Source organism: Gorilla gorilla, chromosome 20, assembly GCF_029281585.2.
Source record: "Gorilla gorilla gorilla isolate KB3781 chromosome 20, NHGRI_mGorGor1-v2.1_pri, whole genome shotgun sequence".
Lineage (NCBI taxonomy): Eukaryota > Metazoa > Chordata > Mammalia > Primates > Hominidae > Gorilla > Gorilla gorilla.
The window spans coordinates 44,474,834-44,492,919 of NC_073244.2; the positions used below are offsets into that span (position 1 = coordinate 44,474,834).

At 49.2% G+C, this 18,086-nt stretch overlaps 1 protein-coding gene across 2 annotated transcripts in view; it reads right to left on the reverse strand.

The window, feature by feature from the left end:
• Positions 1-18,086, reverse strand: part of PEPD (peptidase D) — a 136,167-nt gene that overhangs the window by 62,123 nt on the left and 55,958 nt on the right. For both annotated transcript variants that reach the window (XM_004060461.4, XM_055368905.2), the window contains exons 8-9: positions 16,072-16,147; positions 15,081-15,127 (exon numbers count right to left, since the gene is read on the reverse strand). In XM_004060461.4, the coding sequence (XP_004060509.2) occupies positions 15,081-15,127; positions 16,072-16,147 (123 nt within the window). The remainder of the gene's footprint in view (positions 1-15,080; positions 15,128-16,071; positions 16,148-18,086) is intronic.

Here is an 18,086-nt window from a genome sequence, read left to right on the forward strand (position 1 = left end):
GCCTTTGTCTTGCTAGAAAATTCTTCCTGGAGAATGAGAGGTGGGGACCCAGGGTTTCCCCATACTCCTCAACCAAGACCCTGATGGGACAGAGGCCCCCAGAGGCTGCAGTCCACTCTCACAGGGGCCTCGGGGAAAGGCAGGCAGCAAATGGGGGTGTGGCCAAAGCCAACTCCAGGTAGCTGGCCCACTGTAGAGAAGACATCTTCCATGTCCACCGAGGTGACTCGGTACTGTCTGGACCACCTGGTGCAACTCATAGCCCCCTCCTCAGCTCCTCTGGGGTCGCCCATCTTGCACAGTGAACCTACAAGCAACCTAAACCGTTCCTCCCCCTTTCTCCTGGGCCTGAGCAATTTCAGCAGAGCCCCGCATGGTGGGGTCAATCAGACAGCTCTTGGCCAGCTGTGCAGAAGGAGCCAGAGAGGTCTCCTGGGTGAAAAATGAGAGGAAACCTAAAAAGAGCCACCAGCCCATGTTTTCTCAGGATCCATGAGGAGAGCCCAGCGGAGAAGCCTGCGCCAAAACAGGAAGGGACCAAGCCACAAAATGCACACAAGAAAACAGCAGCAGAACAAGTGTGCAGGGTCACAGCAGGAGAATGGGAGACAGGCTTGAGTTTCTCACTGGTGCACAAGTGGACATCATGAGACGAAGCTAACAGCCCCGGATCACATCCAGGAGACCTAGTACGTGAGGAGGAGGAATTTCAAAGATGACCCTGAGATGCAGAAAGCTTTCACTGCTCAGATGAAAGAAGTCGGTCATAGACTATCGCGGGTGCTCACAGGGACCACCCCAGGCCAATGTGCATGGCTCCAATCCCAGCGGGTGCCATGTTACCTTCTGAAACTGATAAGGAAGCCACAGAGAAACCAGGGAATGAAATCTGTCCGGGGTGACATGATCAATAATTATATCACAGGTCTCAGGTAGCAGGACCCAAGGGGATGAATGCTTGCCTCTGGGAGTGACCAGGGAGGTAACAGACAGGAAGCAGAGCATGTGATGCCCCCGCTTGGGTGCAGGAGTGGCCACTGCCACTGGCCTGTCCACTGTGTGCAGACCAGCCTTGCTGGTGGCCAAGCTGCCTCTGTCTCCGCAGATCTGTCACGTGCACCACCTGGTCTCTGTGTTAGGTGTGACTGCTTCTTCTTGACTTTTCATCAGTCTAGGTCAGAACACACCCGACGTGAACTTTATGGCCTGAGTTGCTTGGCTCTCCAGACCCCCCGTGCTGCCTACTGGCTGAAGAACTTGGAGGCTAAGCAAGCCCCGGCTTGTGCCCCTTCCCAAGGAGCCTGCCTTCTCCTGGTCCTCCCAGACAGCTGGCAGGATTCTGAGCCCTGAAGTGCAGCCCCTGCCCAGAAAGGCAGTGAGACAGATCCTCAGGAAATACTGTTACTTCGAAGAATCAAGAATCCTATAAGCATCCAGGGCAAGAAAATGAAAAGTTCCCTGGAAAGAAGGAGGAATGTGATATGCTAAAGATCTCTGGCAACAAAGGAGGGAATGGTTTTATGGAACAAAGAGTCAATACCCACTGAAGCCACCATTCACGCAGGAGACAACAAAAGAACCCTCCAACAAGCAAGGCACTGAAAGTACTGAATCAAAACTTAAAGCACTCAAAACATGGTACAAAATTGGGGTCCACACTGGATTGAGTGAGACAGTGCTCACTAAATAACCATTGGTAAAATGATGGTAAGACAATGCAAATGTTGAAAATAAAGGAAAAAGAAGTTATATAATAAAAAACTAGAAGGTAGGGGAAAGGGAGATTATAAAGTAAAACTGAGGCAGGAGGTAGGACTTGACTCTGGAGGCGGGGCTCGGACACCAGACCAAATGGAGAACTAGCCAAAACAGGTCCCAGGTAAAAGCAGCTTTCCATCAGACACGCCCACCAGTGCACCATGTCAGTTTACCATTGTCATGGCAACACCAGGGAGTTACCGCCCCTTTCCATAGCAATGACTTGATGAACCAAAAGTTACTAACCCCTCCCTAAAAATGTCTGCATAAACTGCCCCTTACTCTGCATGTAATTAAAAGTGGGTATAAATATGACTGCAAAACTGCCCTGAGCTGCGGCTCTCAGCACACTGCCTGTAGGCAGCCCTGCTCTGCAGGGGTAGTCACGGAGCTGTCACAATGCCTGAACTGTAACACCGCTGCTTTAATAAAGCTGTTTCTTCCTACCCTACTACTGGCTCACCCTTGAATTCTTTCCTGGGTGAAGCCAAGAACCCTCGTGGGATAAGCCCCACTTCAGGGCCTGCCTGCCTTGCATCAAAACTATGCTAAGTTTCTAATTTTTTAAGGAAAATTTTCTAATTTTTTAAGGAAAATTAGAAATTAAAATTGTTAAATTGTTAAAATTAGAAAATTAAAATTGTTTAACTTTTGAACATAAGTAGAAAACAGAAATACAGGTCTTTTTTTCTTGATTTAAAGGTGATTCTACATTTAACATGGCATACATATAAAAGTGAGCAAAGGAAATTTCACCAACCTTCCAAAGATAGAAAAACTTTTTTAAAGCCACAAAGGAAAAAACAGAAACCAGAAAACACAAAATAAGGCTGTAGAAAAGAGAACAGATGCTGATTATCACTGTGAATTCAAACAGCTCTCCTAACACGGGGAGGCTCTCCATTTGAACAATGAGTATGCTGCACCTTATAAACAACCTATTTTAAAAAGTTAAAAATACAGGGATAAGCAAAGATATGCCAGGAAAATGTAACAACAACAACAACAACAAAAATAGCAACACCAATGTCAGGTAAAGTCAGATTCAAGACATAGATTAAATAGGTTAAAAGGGGTTTCTTGAAAGCTATAAAAAAGCAAAATATATAATAAAGACATAACAATCATCAACTTTTATGCCTCAAACAATTTATCATGGAAATGAATAAGACAAAATCTATCATGAATCACAAGGAATTATAAAACCATCTCTCTAAATCTTAGAGCAAATATACAAAAATAGGGGAGGGGGCAGAGGACTGGAATTAGATAATAAACCTGATTCATGTACACCAAACTATATATTCTAAAGATAAAAACTAAACACTTTCCAGTATTCCATAAAATACTGACCAAAATATTTTTAAATAGGCCACGAAGAAAAACTTCAAAATTAAAAACCAAAAAGATTCACACCAGCTGCATTCTCTAGCTCCAATGGTGACAGAACTAGCAGCTAAAAACCAAAAGGTCACCAAGAAAAATTCAACCACATCTACTGGGAAATGAAAAGAAATACGCTAGGTTAGCTCTTAGGTTCAAAAACAAATCACTCTAGACATACCAGGATATAGCTAAGGCAGTATTCAAAAATAAACTAGCCAAAATCTATTTATTACTAAAGAGGAAAAAATAAAAAATAAACTAAGATTCAACTAAACAAGTTAAAAGACAGATGCGTCAAAACAAGGTTCAGGAAGAGAGGAGAAAGGAATTAATAATAAAACTGGAAATCAATGAGTTTGACCAACAGTAGAACTGAAAAATAAATTTAAGAGCTGATTTTATGAAAAGGCCAATAAAGAAGATAAAACTCTAGCAATTATAATCCATAGAGAAAAAACACAAGTTACATTAGGAATGAGAAAGAAAAAACAGCTACAGATATAGAGGAGATATTTTAAAAACATAAGATTTTAAAAATATATGAGAATAAAATTGGTTACTTGGTTACAATTTAAAATCTTTGATGAAAACAAAGACTTTATAGGAAAACATACTTACTGACTCTAAAAGTGATGAATTTAGATTAAAACAATCCCATAGGAAAATCTGAAAAGTTACCAAAGAAATCTTCCCCAGAGAAACAACAGGGTCTGAGAGATTCAAAGGACTTCATGCCTTCAAGAAACAGCCAAGCCCTATGCTTTCCAAGTTGTTTCAGAAAACAGAAAAACATGGGGGTGCTTCCCAAAACATGATCTCAAAAACCTTGGTCTCAAAATATGGCTAAGAGTTAAAGGAAAAAAAAATATAGCTCAATTTCCTATTTTGAGCCTGTATAAAATGCTAGTGAAAAAATAACAACAATGGCCAGGCATGGTGGCTCACGCCTATAATCCCAGCACTTTGGGAGGCCGTGGCAGGAGGATCGCTTGAGTCCGGGAGTTGGAGAGGCAATATAATGAGATCCCAAGTCCACAGAAAAATAAAAAATTAGCCAGGCATGGTGGCGCGTGCTTCTAGTCCCAGCTACTCCAGAGGCTGAGATGGGAGGGTCACTTAAGACTGGGAGGTTGAGGCTGCAGTGAACTGTGATTGCACCACTGCCTTCCAGCCTGGGCAGTAGAGCAAAACACTGTCATCAAAAAAAAAAAAAAAAAAAAAGCAACAACAAGCACCATAAGGATGCTTAGTGGATGTCCATCTGCTCCATGCGTTATGCATACAGGCATGCCTCATCTTACCGTGCCTTGCTTTTTTTTTTAGAAATTGAAGGTTTGTGGCAACCCTGCGTTGAGCAAGTCTACTGGTGCCATTTTTCCAACAGCATGTGTTCACTTTGTGTGTGTCAGCATTTTTTAGCAATAAAGTCTTTTTAAATTATGGCATGTACATTGATTTTTTGAGACATAATGTTATTGCACTCTTAAGAGACTACAGTATACTTCAAACATAAACTTTTATATGCACTAGGAAACACGAAAATTTCCAATATTTGCTTTATTGCAGTAGTCTGGAACTGAAGCCACAATATCTCTGAGGTATACCTGTATATCAATTCGTTGGATCCTCCTAATCCTCCTATGAAGTGCTATTATTTTTTTCCAGATGAGGAAACTGAGGTAGTGTTATCAATGTGCCCAAGCTGGTAATCAGCAGAGCTGGGACCCAAACCAAGAACACTAGTCTCTGGGGACCATGCTCTACCCACTCTACTATACTGCCTCCTAAGTCGGCTTCTTAAAGTCCTGATAAACCACAATAAAGTAGCGTGTGTGCTGGGATGCCTCACTGGCTCTGCACCAGGATGTCTGGTCATAAAATTCATCTAAGGTGCACCCAGCACCCAATCTTGGTTTCTAATACCATCTTCCAATAAAAGGAACCGGGCTCCTTAGTGAAATGGCTAACTCTGAGGTTGGAGCAGGGAACAGACAAGATGAGCCCGGTGCAACCCGCAATGCCAGAAAGTAAGGGAGTGCTCCAAAAGTAAAATGACAGGGTGCATCGGAAAGACACAGGAGTCAAATGAAAGAGCCCTCGATGCCCAAAGCTGGAAGGATTTGAGCATCACAGAATACTGGATTATAAAGTATAAAATAAATATCCATGGGTCTATACAAGTTTTTTAAAAAAGAGGCCAGGTGCAGTGGCTCACACCTGTAATCCCAGCACTTTGGGAGGCTGAGGCGGGAGGATCACTTGAGGGCAAGAGTTTGAGACCAGCCTGGCCAACATGGCAAAGCCCTGTCTCTACTAAAAATACAAAAATTAGCTGGGCATGGTGGTGGGCACCTGTAACCCCAGCTACTCGAGCGGCTGAAGCAGGAGAATCATTTGAGCCCAGGAGGTGGAGGTCGCAGTGAGCCGAGATTGTACCACTGCACTCCAGCCTGAGTGATGGAGCGAGACTCTGTCTCAAAAAAAGAAAAAAAAAAGAAAGAAAGTACAATTTCAAGTTTCAAAAAAAAGGTTGAACAAATAAATAAATGAGGGAGAAGAGACAAATGTGTACAGAAGGATCACAAATAGCATAATTCCCATGCCTTAAGTGTGGGTGGCACAGAGTGACTGCTTTCCAAGAGTACAGAAGAGTGGGTAGGGGAGTGACTTTACGGTGGAGAAACCTGACAAGCACTACCTTAGCCAGGTGATCAAGCTCAACATCATCAGTGATAAGTCATGCTGATCTGATGTGATGACAATGGCACTTCTGTGCTCTCCTTCCCAGTAACTCATAACTCCTGTCTCGCTGAAAGGAAAACTAAAATTGAAAGGCATTCTTCAAAGTACCTAGCCATACTCCTCGAAAGTGTCAAGGTCATCAAAACCAAGGCAATTCTAAGAAACTGTCACAGCCCAGCGGAGGCTAAGGAGATGCGACAATGGAACGTGATGTGGTCTCCCAGATGGGATCCTGGAACAGAAGGAGGGCATTAGGTAAAAGCTAAGGCTGCTGGAATAAAGCATGGACTTAAGATAATAATTACGTATCAATAACGTGCATCCATGGTAACAAATGTTCCAAAGTAATGTTAATAACTTTACTAATAAATAATAGGGAAAATGGGTGCCAGGTACATGGAACTCTCTAATGTTCCTGTGACTTTTCCGTAATCCAAAACTATCCTAAAATAAAAAGTTTACTGATTAAACACACACGTGGAAAAGGCCAAGGGAGATGCTGAAAAGGCAGCTGATAAAATTTGACATCCTTTCCTGATAAAATCTAGTAAGCCAGGAAGACAATGCTACTTCCTTAAACTCGTGATAAATATTTATCTGAAATCAACAGTTGGCATCAGGTTTTTGGCTTTTTTTTCTCTTTTTTTTTAAGAGATGGAATCTCACTCTGTCGCCCAGATGGGAGTGCAGTGGTGTGATCACAGCTCACTGCCGCCTTGACCTCCTGGGCTCAAGCAATCCTCCTACCTCAGCCTTCCAAGTAGCTGGGACTACAGGGGTGCGTCACCACACCCAGCTAATTAAAAACTTTTTTTTTTTTTTTTTTTTTTTTTGTAGAGGCAGAGGTCTCCTATGTTGCCCAGGCTGGTCTTGAACTCCTGGCCTCAAGCAATCCTCCTGCCTTGGACTCCCAAAGTGCTGGGACTACAGGCATGAGTGTGTAATTACCATGCCTGGCAATATCAGGTTTAATGGTGAAACACTAGAGGAAAATCCATAAAGATGTCCACAGGGAGCACGGTTCCTTATGATTTCTAATATGATTCTCCAGGAGCAATGTGCCCAGCATTTGAAAAGACAATGCCTATTTATGTTAGTTTTGCCCCAAAATCTCTAGTCCTTCATCGACCAGGTTACACATTTGCAGAAAGCTCTTCTCTCTGGTTCTCTGTCCAGCTTTCTGGCTGGACACCAAGTTGGTTTTCTCCACATGCCCATTCCTCAGTTACTCCTAGAGGCAAAATGAGCTATCCCTGCTTTAAGCCACAGGGTCCCACAGCCTGACCCCGCTGCGAGCCCCAGTTTCATTCTCGGATCCCTGGCTCTGTCGAATCTCTGGTGGAGAGACTCTCCACACTCGCCTGTCCCCGACTCCCTCCCTCATGCCAAGTGGTGTAGACAGAGCAGGATGGACGGGCACACAGGACCTGCCCTGCCAGCATAGGGTAGCTCTGGACCAAGGAATTCTCCACCCAAGACAGCCCTGGCTCTCGGGAAGGGCTCAGCTCAAATCCTCCTAGGCATGGCCAGCCAGGGTGCAGGACTCAGGGACTGCCCTCCTAGGGCGTGGACACGCAGATGGTGTTTCCTGACTGCTCTCATGATAGGCTAGGGCCCGTCTCCAACAGCCAAGCAAGTGCTAGCAGCAAACCTACTCCAAGCCACCTGAGGCAAAGAGGGCGTTTCTCCAGCCCAGACCTGTGTCTGAAGGGGCCCTCTTCTCTGAATGGGCTGTGCCAGTGCCCTCACCCATCAACACAGCCATCAGAGAAAGGATGTGTCTGCTCAGCGGGTGCAGGGTCCTGCCCACAGACACACAGCTGGCCCCCAGGGCCCATCACATCCATTCTTACCTGGGGGCTCCGGTCTCAGAGGCCGCCTGGACCCAGACTTGTTCCAAACAGTCCTCAAAACTGCAGCACCCTTTGTGGGGGTGGCTAAATGGATGGCAGTCTCATTGATGCCCACATTTGTCCAGGCTGAGAGCAGATTAGGTCAGACTATGCCTGGATGATGGAGACTGCATCTCCAGGACCTCCCGGAGGAAGACGGGGACCTCCTAGTGACTTCCCTCTCCAGTGAAACCTGGGTCCTCTGCATGCCCCGTGAGGGGCCCCAGCCCTGGTCAGAGACACACAAGGTGTCTCACCATCCACCCAGAGTGCCTGGCAACACAGCCTCGTGTAGCCCCACACGGGAGGAGGACCATGTGGGCACAGGCATCCGAGATACAGTTCTTCAGGAGTCGCTGCACAGGAGGGACTCGGATGAAAAGCAGAGGGTGCCAGGCCGGGCATAGTGGCTTATGCCTATAATCCCAGCACTGTGGGAGACCAAGGCAGCAGGAATGCTAGAGCTCTGGAGTTCTAGACCAGCCTGGGCAACAAGGCAAAACTCTATCTCTACGAAAAATAAAAAATTAGCTGGGCAAGGTAGTGAGCACCTGTGGTGCCAGTTATTTGGGGGGCTGAGGCGGGAGGATCACTTGAGCCTGGGAGGCAGAGATTGCACCAAGCAGAGATCGCCCCAGAGGGGCGTCCTCTCTGCGGCCCCACGCCCCTGCAGCCCTGAGCACTGTGGGTTGGCAGGGATGAGGGGGGCTGCCCACAGACTCTCCCACCTCCTGGCTGTCCTTACTGGAGTCAAAGTTTCTAGTCTTTTTTATTTACTTATTTTGAGATGGAGTCTCGCTCTGTTGCCCAGGCTGGAATGCAGAGGCTCACTGCAACCTCCACCTCCCAGGTTCAAGCGATTCTCCTGCCTCAGCCTCCCAAGTAGCTGGGACTACAGGCGCCCGACACCTAGCCCAGCTAATTTTTTGTATTTTTAGTAGAGACGCGGTTTCACCGTGTTAGCCAGGATGGTCTCGATCTCCTGACTTTGTGATCTGCCTGTCTTGGCCTCCCAAAGTGCTGGGATTACAGGCGTGAGCCACCACACCCAACACCCAACCAGTTTCTAGTCTTAAAACAAGAAAAACAAAACAAAACAAAACAAACAAACAAAAAAAAACAGAAAAAAAGAGAAAAAAATCTGTCCTGTTTAACAAGAATGCAGCAAGGATTTTGCAACCTGCTCCCAGGCTGGATTCACGGAGAGCTCCATCCCCGCCCCAGCACCCTCGGCTCGGGTGGCTCTGTATGGGTTGGGGGGCGGGTGTGAATGTGGTATGTCAATGGGTGTGGTACATACCGTGTATGTGAGGCATGTGGTGGGTGGCGTGTGTATGGTGTGTAGTGTATGTATGGGGATGGTGGGTACATGTTGTGTGTGGTGTGTAGCATATGTGGTATGTATGGTGTGGTGTGTGCATATGGCTGTGGTGCATGTGTGTGGTGTGTATGTGTATGGCTGTGGTGTGTGCAGGGTATTGGTGTATGTGGTGTGTGGCTGTGGCATGCGATGTGTGGTGTGTAGGTGAATGTGGCATCAGATGTGTGGTGAGTGTGGTGTGTAGGTGCATGTGGCATGCGATGTGTGGTGTGTAGGTGAATGTGGCATGAGATGTGTGGTGTGTGTGGTGTGTAGGTGCATGTGGCATGAGATGTGTGGTGTGTGTGGTGTGTAGGTGCATGTGGCATGAGACGTGTGGTGTGCAGGTGTGTGTGGCAAGTGATGTATGGTGTGTGTGGTGTGTATGGCATGTCATATGTATGCAGTATGTGGTATATGTGTGGTGTGTGTATGGTATGTGGTGGGGGTTGTGTGTGGAGGTGTGTGTGTGGCGTACATGGCGCATGATGTGTATGTGTGGTGTGTGTGTGGTGTGGGGTGTGTGTGGTATGTGGAACGAGTGTGGTGTGTGTGTGGTGAGTATGGTGTTGGCGGTGTGTATGTGTGATGTGTGTGGTGTGTGTGTTGTGCTGTGTGTGGTATGTGGCATGTGTGGTGTGTATGGTGGGGGTCTGTGGTGTGTGGTGTGTGGTATGTGGCATGTGTATGTGCTATGCAGCATGTGTGTTGTGTGAGGTGTACGTAGTGTCTATGGTATGTGTGGGGGTATGTGAGGTGTGTGTGGTATATGGCATGTGTAGTGTGAGGGGTGTGTATGTGGTGTGTGGGAGTGTGTGTGGTGTGTATGGCATGTGTGGCGTGTATGTGGTGTGTATGGTGTGGTGTGTGTGGTATGTATGGTGTGTGTGTGGTGTGGGTGGCATGTATGAGGTGTGTGGTGTAGTGTGTGTGTGTGGCGTGGGGGGCATGTGCACGGAGTGAGTGTGGTGTATGTGGCATGTATGGGGTGTGTGGTGTGTTGTGTGTGTGTGTGGTGTAGGGGGTATATGTGGTGTGTGTGTGTGGTGTATGTGGTGTGTGGGGCATGTGTGTGGTGTATGTGGCTCGTACAGGATGTATGGTGGTGTGTGTGTGGTGCATGGTGTGTATGGTGTGGTGTGTGTGGTGTATGTGGTGTGTGTGGTGTATGTGGTGTGTGGTGTGGGGGCCGTGTGTGGTGTATGTGGCATGCACGGGATGTGTGGTGTTGTCTGTGTGGTGTGTATGGCGTGGTGTGTGTTGTGTATGTGGTGTGTGGTGTGTGTGGTGTAGTGTGTTGTGTGTATGGTGTGTTGTGTGTGTTGTGTATGGTGTGTATGGTATGATATGTGTGTCATGTATGTGGTGTGTGCTGTGTGTGGTGTGGGAGGCATGTGTGTGGTGTATGTGGCATGCACAGGATATGTGGTGGTGTGTGTGTGGTATGTATGGTGTGTGTGTTGTGTATGTGGTGTGTGGAGTGTGTGGTGTGTATGTGGTGTGTGGTGTGTGTGGTGCGGGGGGCATGTGTGTGGTGTATGTGGCATGCACGGGATGTGTGGTGTTGTGTGTGTGGTGTGTATTGTGTGGTGTGTGTCATGTATGTGATGTGTGGAGTGTGTGGTGTGGTGTGGGAGGCATGTGTGTACTGTATGTGGCATGCATGGGATGTGTGGTGTTGTGTATGTGGTGTGTATGGTGTGGTGTGTGTTGTGTATGCGGTGTGGAGGGGCATGTGTGTGGTGTATGTGGAGTGCACAGGATGTGTGGCATGTGGTGTGTATGGTGTGGCGTGTGTGTCATGTGTGTGGCATCTGGGGCATGTGTCTGGTTGGGGGAGACCCTCAGGTCGTGTCCCCTCTCCCCAGCCCATCTGTACTCGACGGGTGCTGGGCACACAGAATCACAACTTGCTCCATCTGGCCAAAGAGTAAGAAAAGCACCAAGGCCTTGAATGAGAAGGAGCACAGCTGGGCAAGTCCCTCACTCACAAGGGACTGACGGGGACAGGAGCTGCGATTGAGGGCTGTCGCCTGTGGCAGGAGCGCCCAGAAAAGCCCAGGCCTGTGGAGAAGGGTCTCCAGTGGGTCTTGGCCTGGAAGGGGACGCCACCACACGGTCCCCGTCACACTACACAGATCCTCTCCCTTTCCCATGATTCTCATGACCCCCCAGAAACAAAAGGGCCCCAAATGCCCCATTCACAGCTCAGAGAGAAAGAGCATAATTTCAATCAAGGTTCCAGGCTGTCAGACACATCGCGTTATTAATCTCCTTGTGGCAAATGTGAGCTGGGACTCGCTTACACAGCCAATGGAGCATGCTCTAAATTAGCGTTTGCAGGTAATGGATCCGGCCGCCAGCCCCATGCCAGCTGGCTACAAGCTGGGTACGCCACTAACATGAAATAATAGGAGGAGGAAAAACGGATGGCCTGATTGGGCCTGCTGTTAGAGCCCGATTTACCCAACACGGACGTCTTATTGGTTTAACACAATTTACTACATCTCAGTTGCGGAAAATGATTTTCATTCCTCTGAACCCTCAACTCCCAGGCGCCGCATGAGGGAGGAGTCTTCATAAATGCCATCCGCTCGCTCACTTTTTTTTTTTAACATGCCTTCAAGATTTTATAACAAATCATAGATAATAAAACAAAAATAGATGAGGCTTAGAACTGGGGGTCCAGGCCACCATCTCTTGAGTCCTGGGGTGGGTGGTGTGTCCACCTTCGAGAAAACCAGCCCTGACTCCTGCCCCGAGTCCTGAACTGCAGAGCTCCCTGCCTTCATGCTCAATGTCCCTGTGCAAGGCTGAAGCCAGCCAGGCCCCCAGCAGAAAGTCCAGCAGGCCTTAAGGATGCCCACCTTGCTCACAGGGTGCTGTCAACACATATAGAAGAGCGGCTGGTTTCCTTTGAACCCAGTGAGTCAGCGATTCACACAGCAGAGCAGCTGCCCCCCAGCCTTCCCTGGTAGCAGTTGAGCCTGTGTTCAAAGAGGCACACCCCCGGGTAACCAAAAACACGGGCTTTAGAAGAGATTCTTATTCCCCGACTAGTTAAGAAAAGAATTCTCAAGTTCCCAGTGACACAGAAGATGGCAGAAAAATCACTTAAAACCTTTTCTTCTCTTTTCCATCCATCTATCAAACCCACCCACATACGTTTCCCGACACCTACAGTGGGTCAGACACCGTGCAGATAAATGAGACGTGGTCCCCAAGAAGGCGCCTCCAGGCTCTCCAGGACAAGGACCACAAAACTGCATCACATAGTGATCCTGCCCTGGAGAGGGAGCTCCAGGCGGAAGAAGTGTCAGCCCACCTCCCTGGCTGCAGATGTCCCCAGGGGCTTCAACCTGGACACTGGCAATCGGGGCGCCTCCTCAAATCTGGCCAGGGATACTCCATGATGTGACACTTTCCCCAGACACCCATCTTCCCACCATCTTCAGAGGGGGTGACCCCTCTCTCCCAACTTGGTCCCCTCAGGAACAGCCTCCATCTCTCGTTCTTCCCGTCTCAGTCCCCGTACCCACCCCACTGCTCTAAGCTCTCAGGGGCCCACAGATCAGATAGCTTCCCTGGTGGGCACGGTTTCCCCTCCCTATGTCCTGTGGCCTGCAGCAGGTGGGTGCACATGGCAGGTGCACAGCATGGGCAGCAGGTACACACGCTGACCCGATGCCACTCAGCACCCTGTGGGAGGCTGCTCCTGGCTGAGAGCTTCCCGGGGCACTCGGCTGTGGCCTCTGGCTTCGAGCTCATCTCTCCAAGAGCCACTCTGGTCCACGCAGGAGGCGGCAGCAAGGCCAACCCAGGGTCTTGGGATGGGGGTGGAGGGAAGGTGGAGCAGTTTGTAGACAGGGGTGACATCTCCCCAGAGCTCAGGTTCACGACACCCTGCTTCCAACAGCAGCCAAGTACAACATGTGGACTCTGTGTGGATCCTGACTTGAACAAACCAATGCTAAAAAGAGTTTAGGATCAATATGGACTAGATATTCATGACATGAAGGAGTTACGGTTCATTTGTGATAATGAATATGATATCGGCATGGTGGTTATGTAAAAGTAGAAAAAAGTTCTCACCAACTGGAATACCTACTGAGGTATTTACAGGTGCTATGACACGATGTCTAGGATTTGGCTTTAAAATGCTCTAGCAAACAAAACTAAACACAAAAACCTGATGGGGACTTTGGGGTTCATTATACTTTTCTATTATTTTGGATATTGAAATTTCCTGTTAAAAAAAAAAAAGACCTCCATTACCTGGAAGGCATGAGGGCTAAGGAACGGCGGGTATTCCAGGGCCCCTGGCCCCTGACCCATAGCCCATGCAGCCCTGTCCCCAGGTTGGGCAGGGTTGGGCTCTGGGACGCTGTGGGGAGGGAGGCTCAGGGCCCCTCCCAGTAGCCACCTTGGGAGCAGGACTGCCTGCAGCACGGGGCTCAAGCAGCCAGCATGCGGAGGACGGCAGGGTTCCACATTGGGCTCAGCTATTCCTGCCCCAATTTCTCGGTTATTTTTATTTGAAGCATCAGCTATGGATCACTGTGATTCAACTCAAGCTGGGACAGGTTTCCGGGGCAGTGCCAATGTGAGGGACCCACTGTCCAGCCCACCTCGCTGGAGGAGCCCCACAACACACTTCCCATCCCAGATCCTCGGAGCGGGCAGGGGGTCCTGGGAATGCTGGGCCACAGACACCGCACTGCAGAAGGAGACCACGCAGACGCAAGTGCTGGGATAGCTCTGCGAGCCCTTCTCAGCCTCCCCGGCTGACAGAGCTGGGCTTCTGATTAACGTGTGTTACATGGCCCCTCCCAGGATGCCAAGCGCCTGGGTCAGGCCATTTTAACCTCCTCCTGGGCGGGGTAAGGAGAGAAGCACAGACGCTGACTGCTCAGAACTCCTTCCAGGGCGAGACCTTAAAAAGACACTCATCCCCTAAGCACAGCCACAGCGAACTGAAGCGTCCAAGCAGCCCACTACGGGCCCCATCCGACCTCGGCCCTGCACCCCACTGATGGCACGCAGGCCAGCGGGGCTGGGAGGGTGATATGGAGCCAGCACCCCCAGGGCCGGGGCTCTCAACAGAGCAGGCCCTGAGGACATCTGGGGTGGACTTGGGCCCTGCAAGGGGGGTAAGGGATACCAGAAACCAAGCTCTTACAAGGACAGGCAGGAAAGGAAAGCCCAGAGTGAGGACATGGGGATGGCAGCCTCTTCAGTGTCACCACCCCAGAGCTTCCAGGTGGTACCAACACTGGTGGGAGGTCTCGGAATGGGGGCCTCCTGCCCCAGGACACGGGTGGGAAGGGAGCCACTGAGGCAGTTTGGGTCTGACCCAAAGGTTTCCTTGTACCATGGGTGGCAGCACACTGACTTCTGGGTCCTGGAGCGGGGCTGAGCTGGCCAGGCCACACCCGCCACGGCTGGGCAGCCACCGGAAGCTCCCCAGGTGGCACTGGCTCGCTGCAGCCCTAATAGGAGCGGAAGGCCAATGGAGCTCTCCAGAGCTCTTTATGGGCCGTTTAACCATCCCTCAACCCAGTCGCCCGAGCACAGCAGACGTAACGGCAGTGTTTACACATAAAAATGGCAAGCTGTTTTACTGGCGGCTTTCAGAGTCATAAGAGCAGCAATTTGGTAAAGTTTCCTTCAAATGGCAGAAACAAAGTCCGAGAGTAGAATGGTGGGGCACTAAACCACCCTGAAAAGTCATCGAAGACCATTACATCAAACACTCTGCCAAGAGCCAGGGAGGCGGGCGCAGTTGGAAGAAAAATAATCTTTGCTTGTGATCCTGAAGCCCTGTTCATAATCTCCGCTCACGGTGTGTGTGCCACTGCGGCGTCTCATCTGTTACTCACTCAGGGAACATAAATTACTGTTTTTTACCTTTTAATTTTACCCGGAGAAACATGGTGGCTTACCTTTCCAACTCATATTCTTTCATTCCCACTTTTACAGCCTTCATTACCTGGAGAACGGATATTAAGCAAAGACATTTGTATTAAGCAGATCAGTAACACAGCGTGATAAATAACATACAGCACTTCTTCAAAAGCACCTCTTCTTTAAAAAGGAGAAAAAGAATGGTATGTGCATGCAGTGGTACAGACATGTGACAAATTAGAACTTTTTAAAAGCTCCAAAATCCATACAGTTTATTTAAACTGCTATGAAGCACTTCCATTTGGAAGCCGATAAATGCCATGCCTCAAGTTACAGCTCAGAGGCCACCAGCAGCCCGAGGACAGTGAGGATTTAACCACGAGGTGCTTGGTGAATACTTAATGCCACGAAAGCTATGACGATCACTAAAAGGCCTCTTTGTTTAACTTTCATAAAACACAGAGAGCATTATCTCGTACAACAGAGTACGCTGCCCATCAATTACCCTTGTCTGTTTCCTAACACAAAACTACAATGTTCCTGAGCAGACGGTGGGCCATCCTCATCTTTCAAGACATGTGTTTCCTTATTTGGTCTCATTCCTCCAGTAAAGTGGGAAGGTTTGGAAGAGAAATTTTCAGAAAATGGATGATGGTAATCAGTGTGTTTGAACCACAGTTAAGGACAAAAGATTCTTTAAAATGAGCTGAGAACTGCTGGGATATGAAGAAGGAGCACTCTACCCTCCCAGAATTGGGACTTTTTGTTGGAGAATTTCCTGAGGATTAGTGTCCACGACTGCATGATGGGCAGGTGCCCTAAGCTGAGGAATTGGGGCAGAGCCCCTTCTGTCCCTGCCCTGTGCCCACCAGGGAACAGAAAAGAGAACAATCACTGTGTAAAACTTCCTACCTCTCACTTGGCCCTCGGGTATTAGAGCCCACCTGGAAACCCTTCATCCTCACGCAGTTCTCTCGCCACACAGCAACACCGCTTTCCCCACTCAACCAGAGCCGGTGCCTGACTTACCTCACGGTGGGCCTCGCTGGAGATTTTATTAGTGTAGCGCAGAACCTCCAGCTCCATATCCGTCTTAAACACTCGGCTTCAGAGACAAAAGAACAAAGCAGCAAATCAGTGACTTTCAGGAGGCACTGGCTGGACCCCTCCAGGGAGAGCTCAGCGCCCACCACACCCTGCACAGCCCAGAAGGCGTGTTGTACAAGGCCAGAGTGGAGCCACCAAGGCCCAGGAGTGACAAGCTCCATGGAACAGTCTAGAAGAAAACCTCTAGCGGGGAGCAGAGCTGCTGCCCACCTTCCCTAACACCAGCCAGCGGGCAGGCTGTTTCCAGGGATAAGATCTGGAAGCCACTGCGGTGGGAGAAGAAGCCTGGTTGCTGCAGCTTGTCACAGGCTGCCTCCCTCAGCCTCAGTTTCCCCATGCATGGAAGGGGGATGAAATCTACATGGCATGGCTATTGGGCCATAATCCTAAGCCTGCTGCCTCCCAGGGCTCTGTCCTGTTGGCTGAAGAGGCCTCGTTTCCTCCCCATCCCCACCCACCTGTCCACGGGTGGGTGACAGGGTCAGGTGAGGGGACCGAAGCCATTCCAGTTTCGTGTGTGCTGGTACAAATGTGGAAACAGCTGGACAGCAGACATAGCAGGAGACCAGGAGCAGAGAAGAGGGAGGCAGCCGCAGATGAGAGGGTGGTCTACGTGGGCAGGGGAGTCACAATCGAGGGACCTTGCTGTCCCTTCCTGGCTGGGCTGCGCCTCCTGCAACTGGACTCCTGAGGCTCCCAGGTCCTCCCAACAAACTTGTGTTAATTTGCCCAAATGTGGTTAGGTTTCTGGTGGTTGCAATCAATCTCACCCGCGAGTAAGACCCACAGAGAGGAGCCAAATAAGTATTCGTTTTCTACCTCCACCCATTTAAAAAATCCCTGGGTCCACGGGCACAGAAAGGGCAGCCATGCTGAGGCATTCAGAGCACCGGCCTGGGAGAAAGGCCCTGGGCTCCAGTTCAGCTCCACCCCTTCCCAGCGGTGTGGCTGAGATCCCTACTCTGTGCCTCGGTTTCCCCATCTGAAAAACAGAGATATGAACACTATTTTCATCATAGGTTTGCAGTGAGAACGGAGTTGGCATTTTTAAAGCACTAAGGACAGTGCCTGGCACACACTAAGTGCTGTGTACGCTTGTTCCAGAAACCAAGCTAAATGCAAAGCCTGCAGACACCACGTCATCCACACTTCCCACCCCAAAGCCAGGCGGAATGCTCTGATGTCCTTAGGTAGGACATCTTGATTGTCATCAAAACATTACTCCCCAGTATTCATGACAGGCCCACAAAGCTAGAGAAATCTCAGCAGGCAAACGCAGCTTCCCTTCACTTTAAATTGCCATTTATTGGGGACCCACCCCATGGTGGGTCCTGTAAGTTGCAGTGGATGCTGGGTGCACTGCCCAACTCATCCCCTGAGGCCACACCCCTCTACTGGTCTCCTTGATGTGATGGAGGGAGCCAAGACTCAGCTCCCTCGCTTCAGCTGGGGACATCTCTGGGGGCCACTCCAGCACCAAAGCTCCCCATGGGAGCAGCCGAGATGCCCTTGTGACAGCATCGCAGCCCAAGCCTGCTTCCTTACTCTGACACACACGCTGATCCTGAGAGCACTCCTCAATACGCTTCCTGCCCACTTGGCTCAGAGACTCAGCTTCCCATGGAACCCAACCTAGAACAGGTACTACCTTCCCATTTTACAGATAGCGACACTGAGACTTAACTGAGACAATGTCAAAGAGCGCGTGACCCACTCTGTTACACTCACCCCCTTTTTGTTGCACTCCATGCAAAAATAATAGAACCCTACACCCAGACGAACTACTAACCAAATACAGAAGGAAACTAGTCCTTTTCAGACATTCAAAAACTCAGAAATGGGGGAAGTACTTAAGGGTGTACTCCAGCAGAGAGAGAAGGGTAGAAGGGTGGGGAGAGGGAGAAAGCACAAGCCAATAAAGAGAAGGAGGTGATATA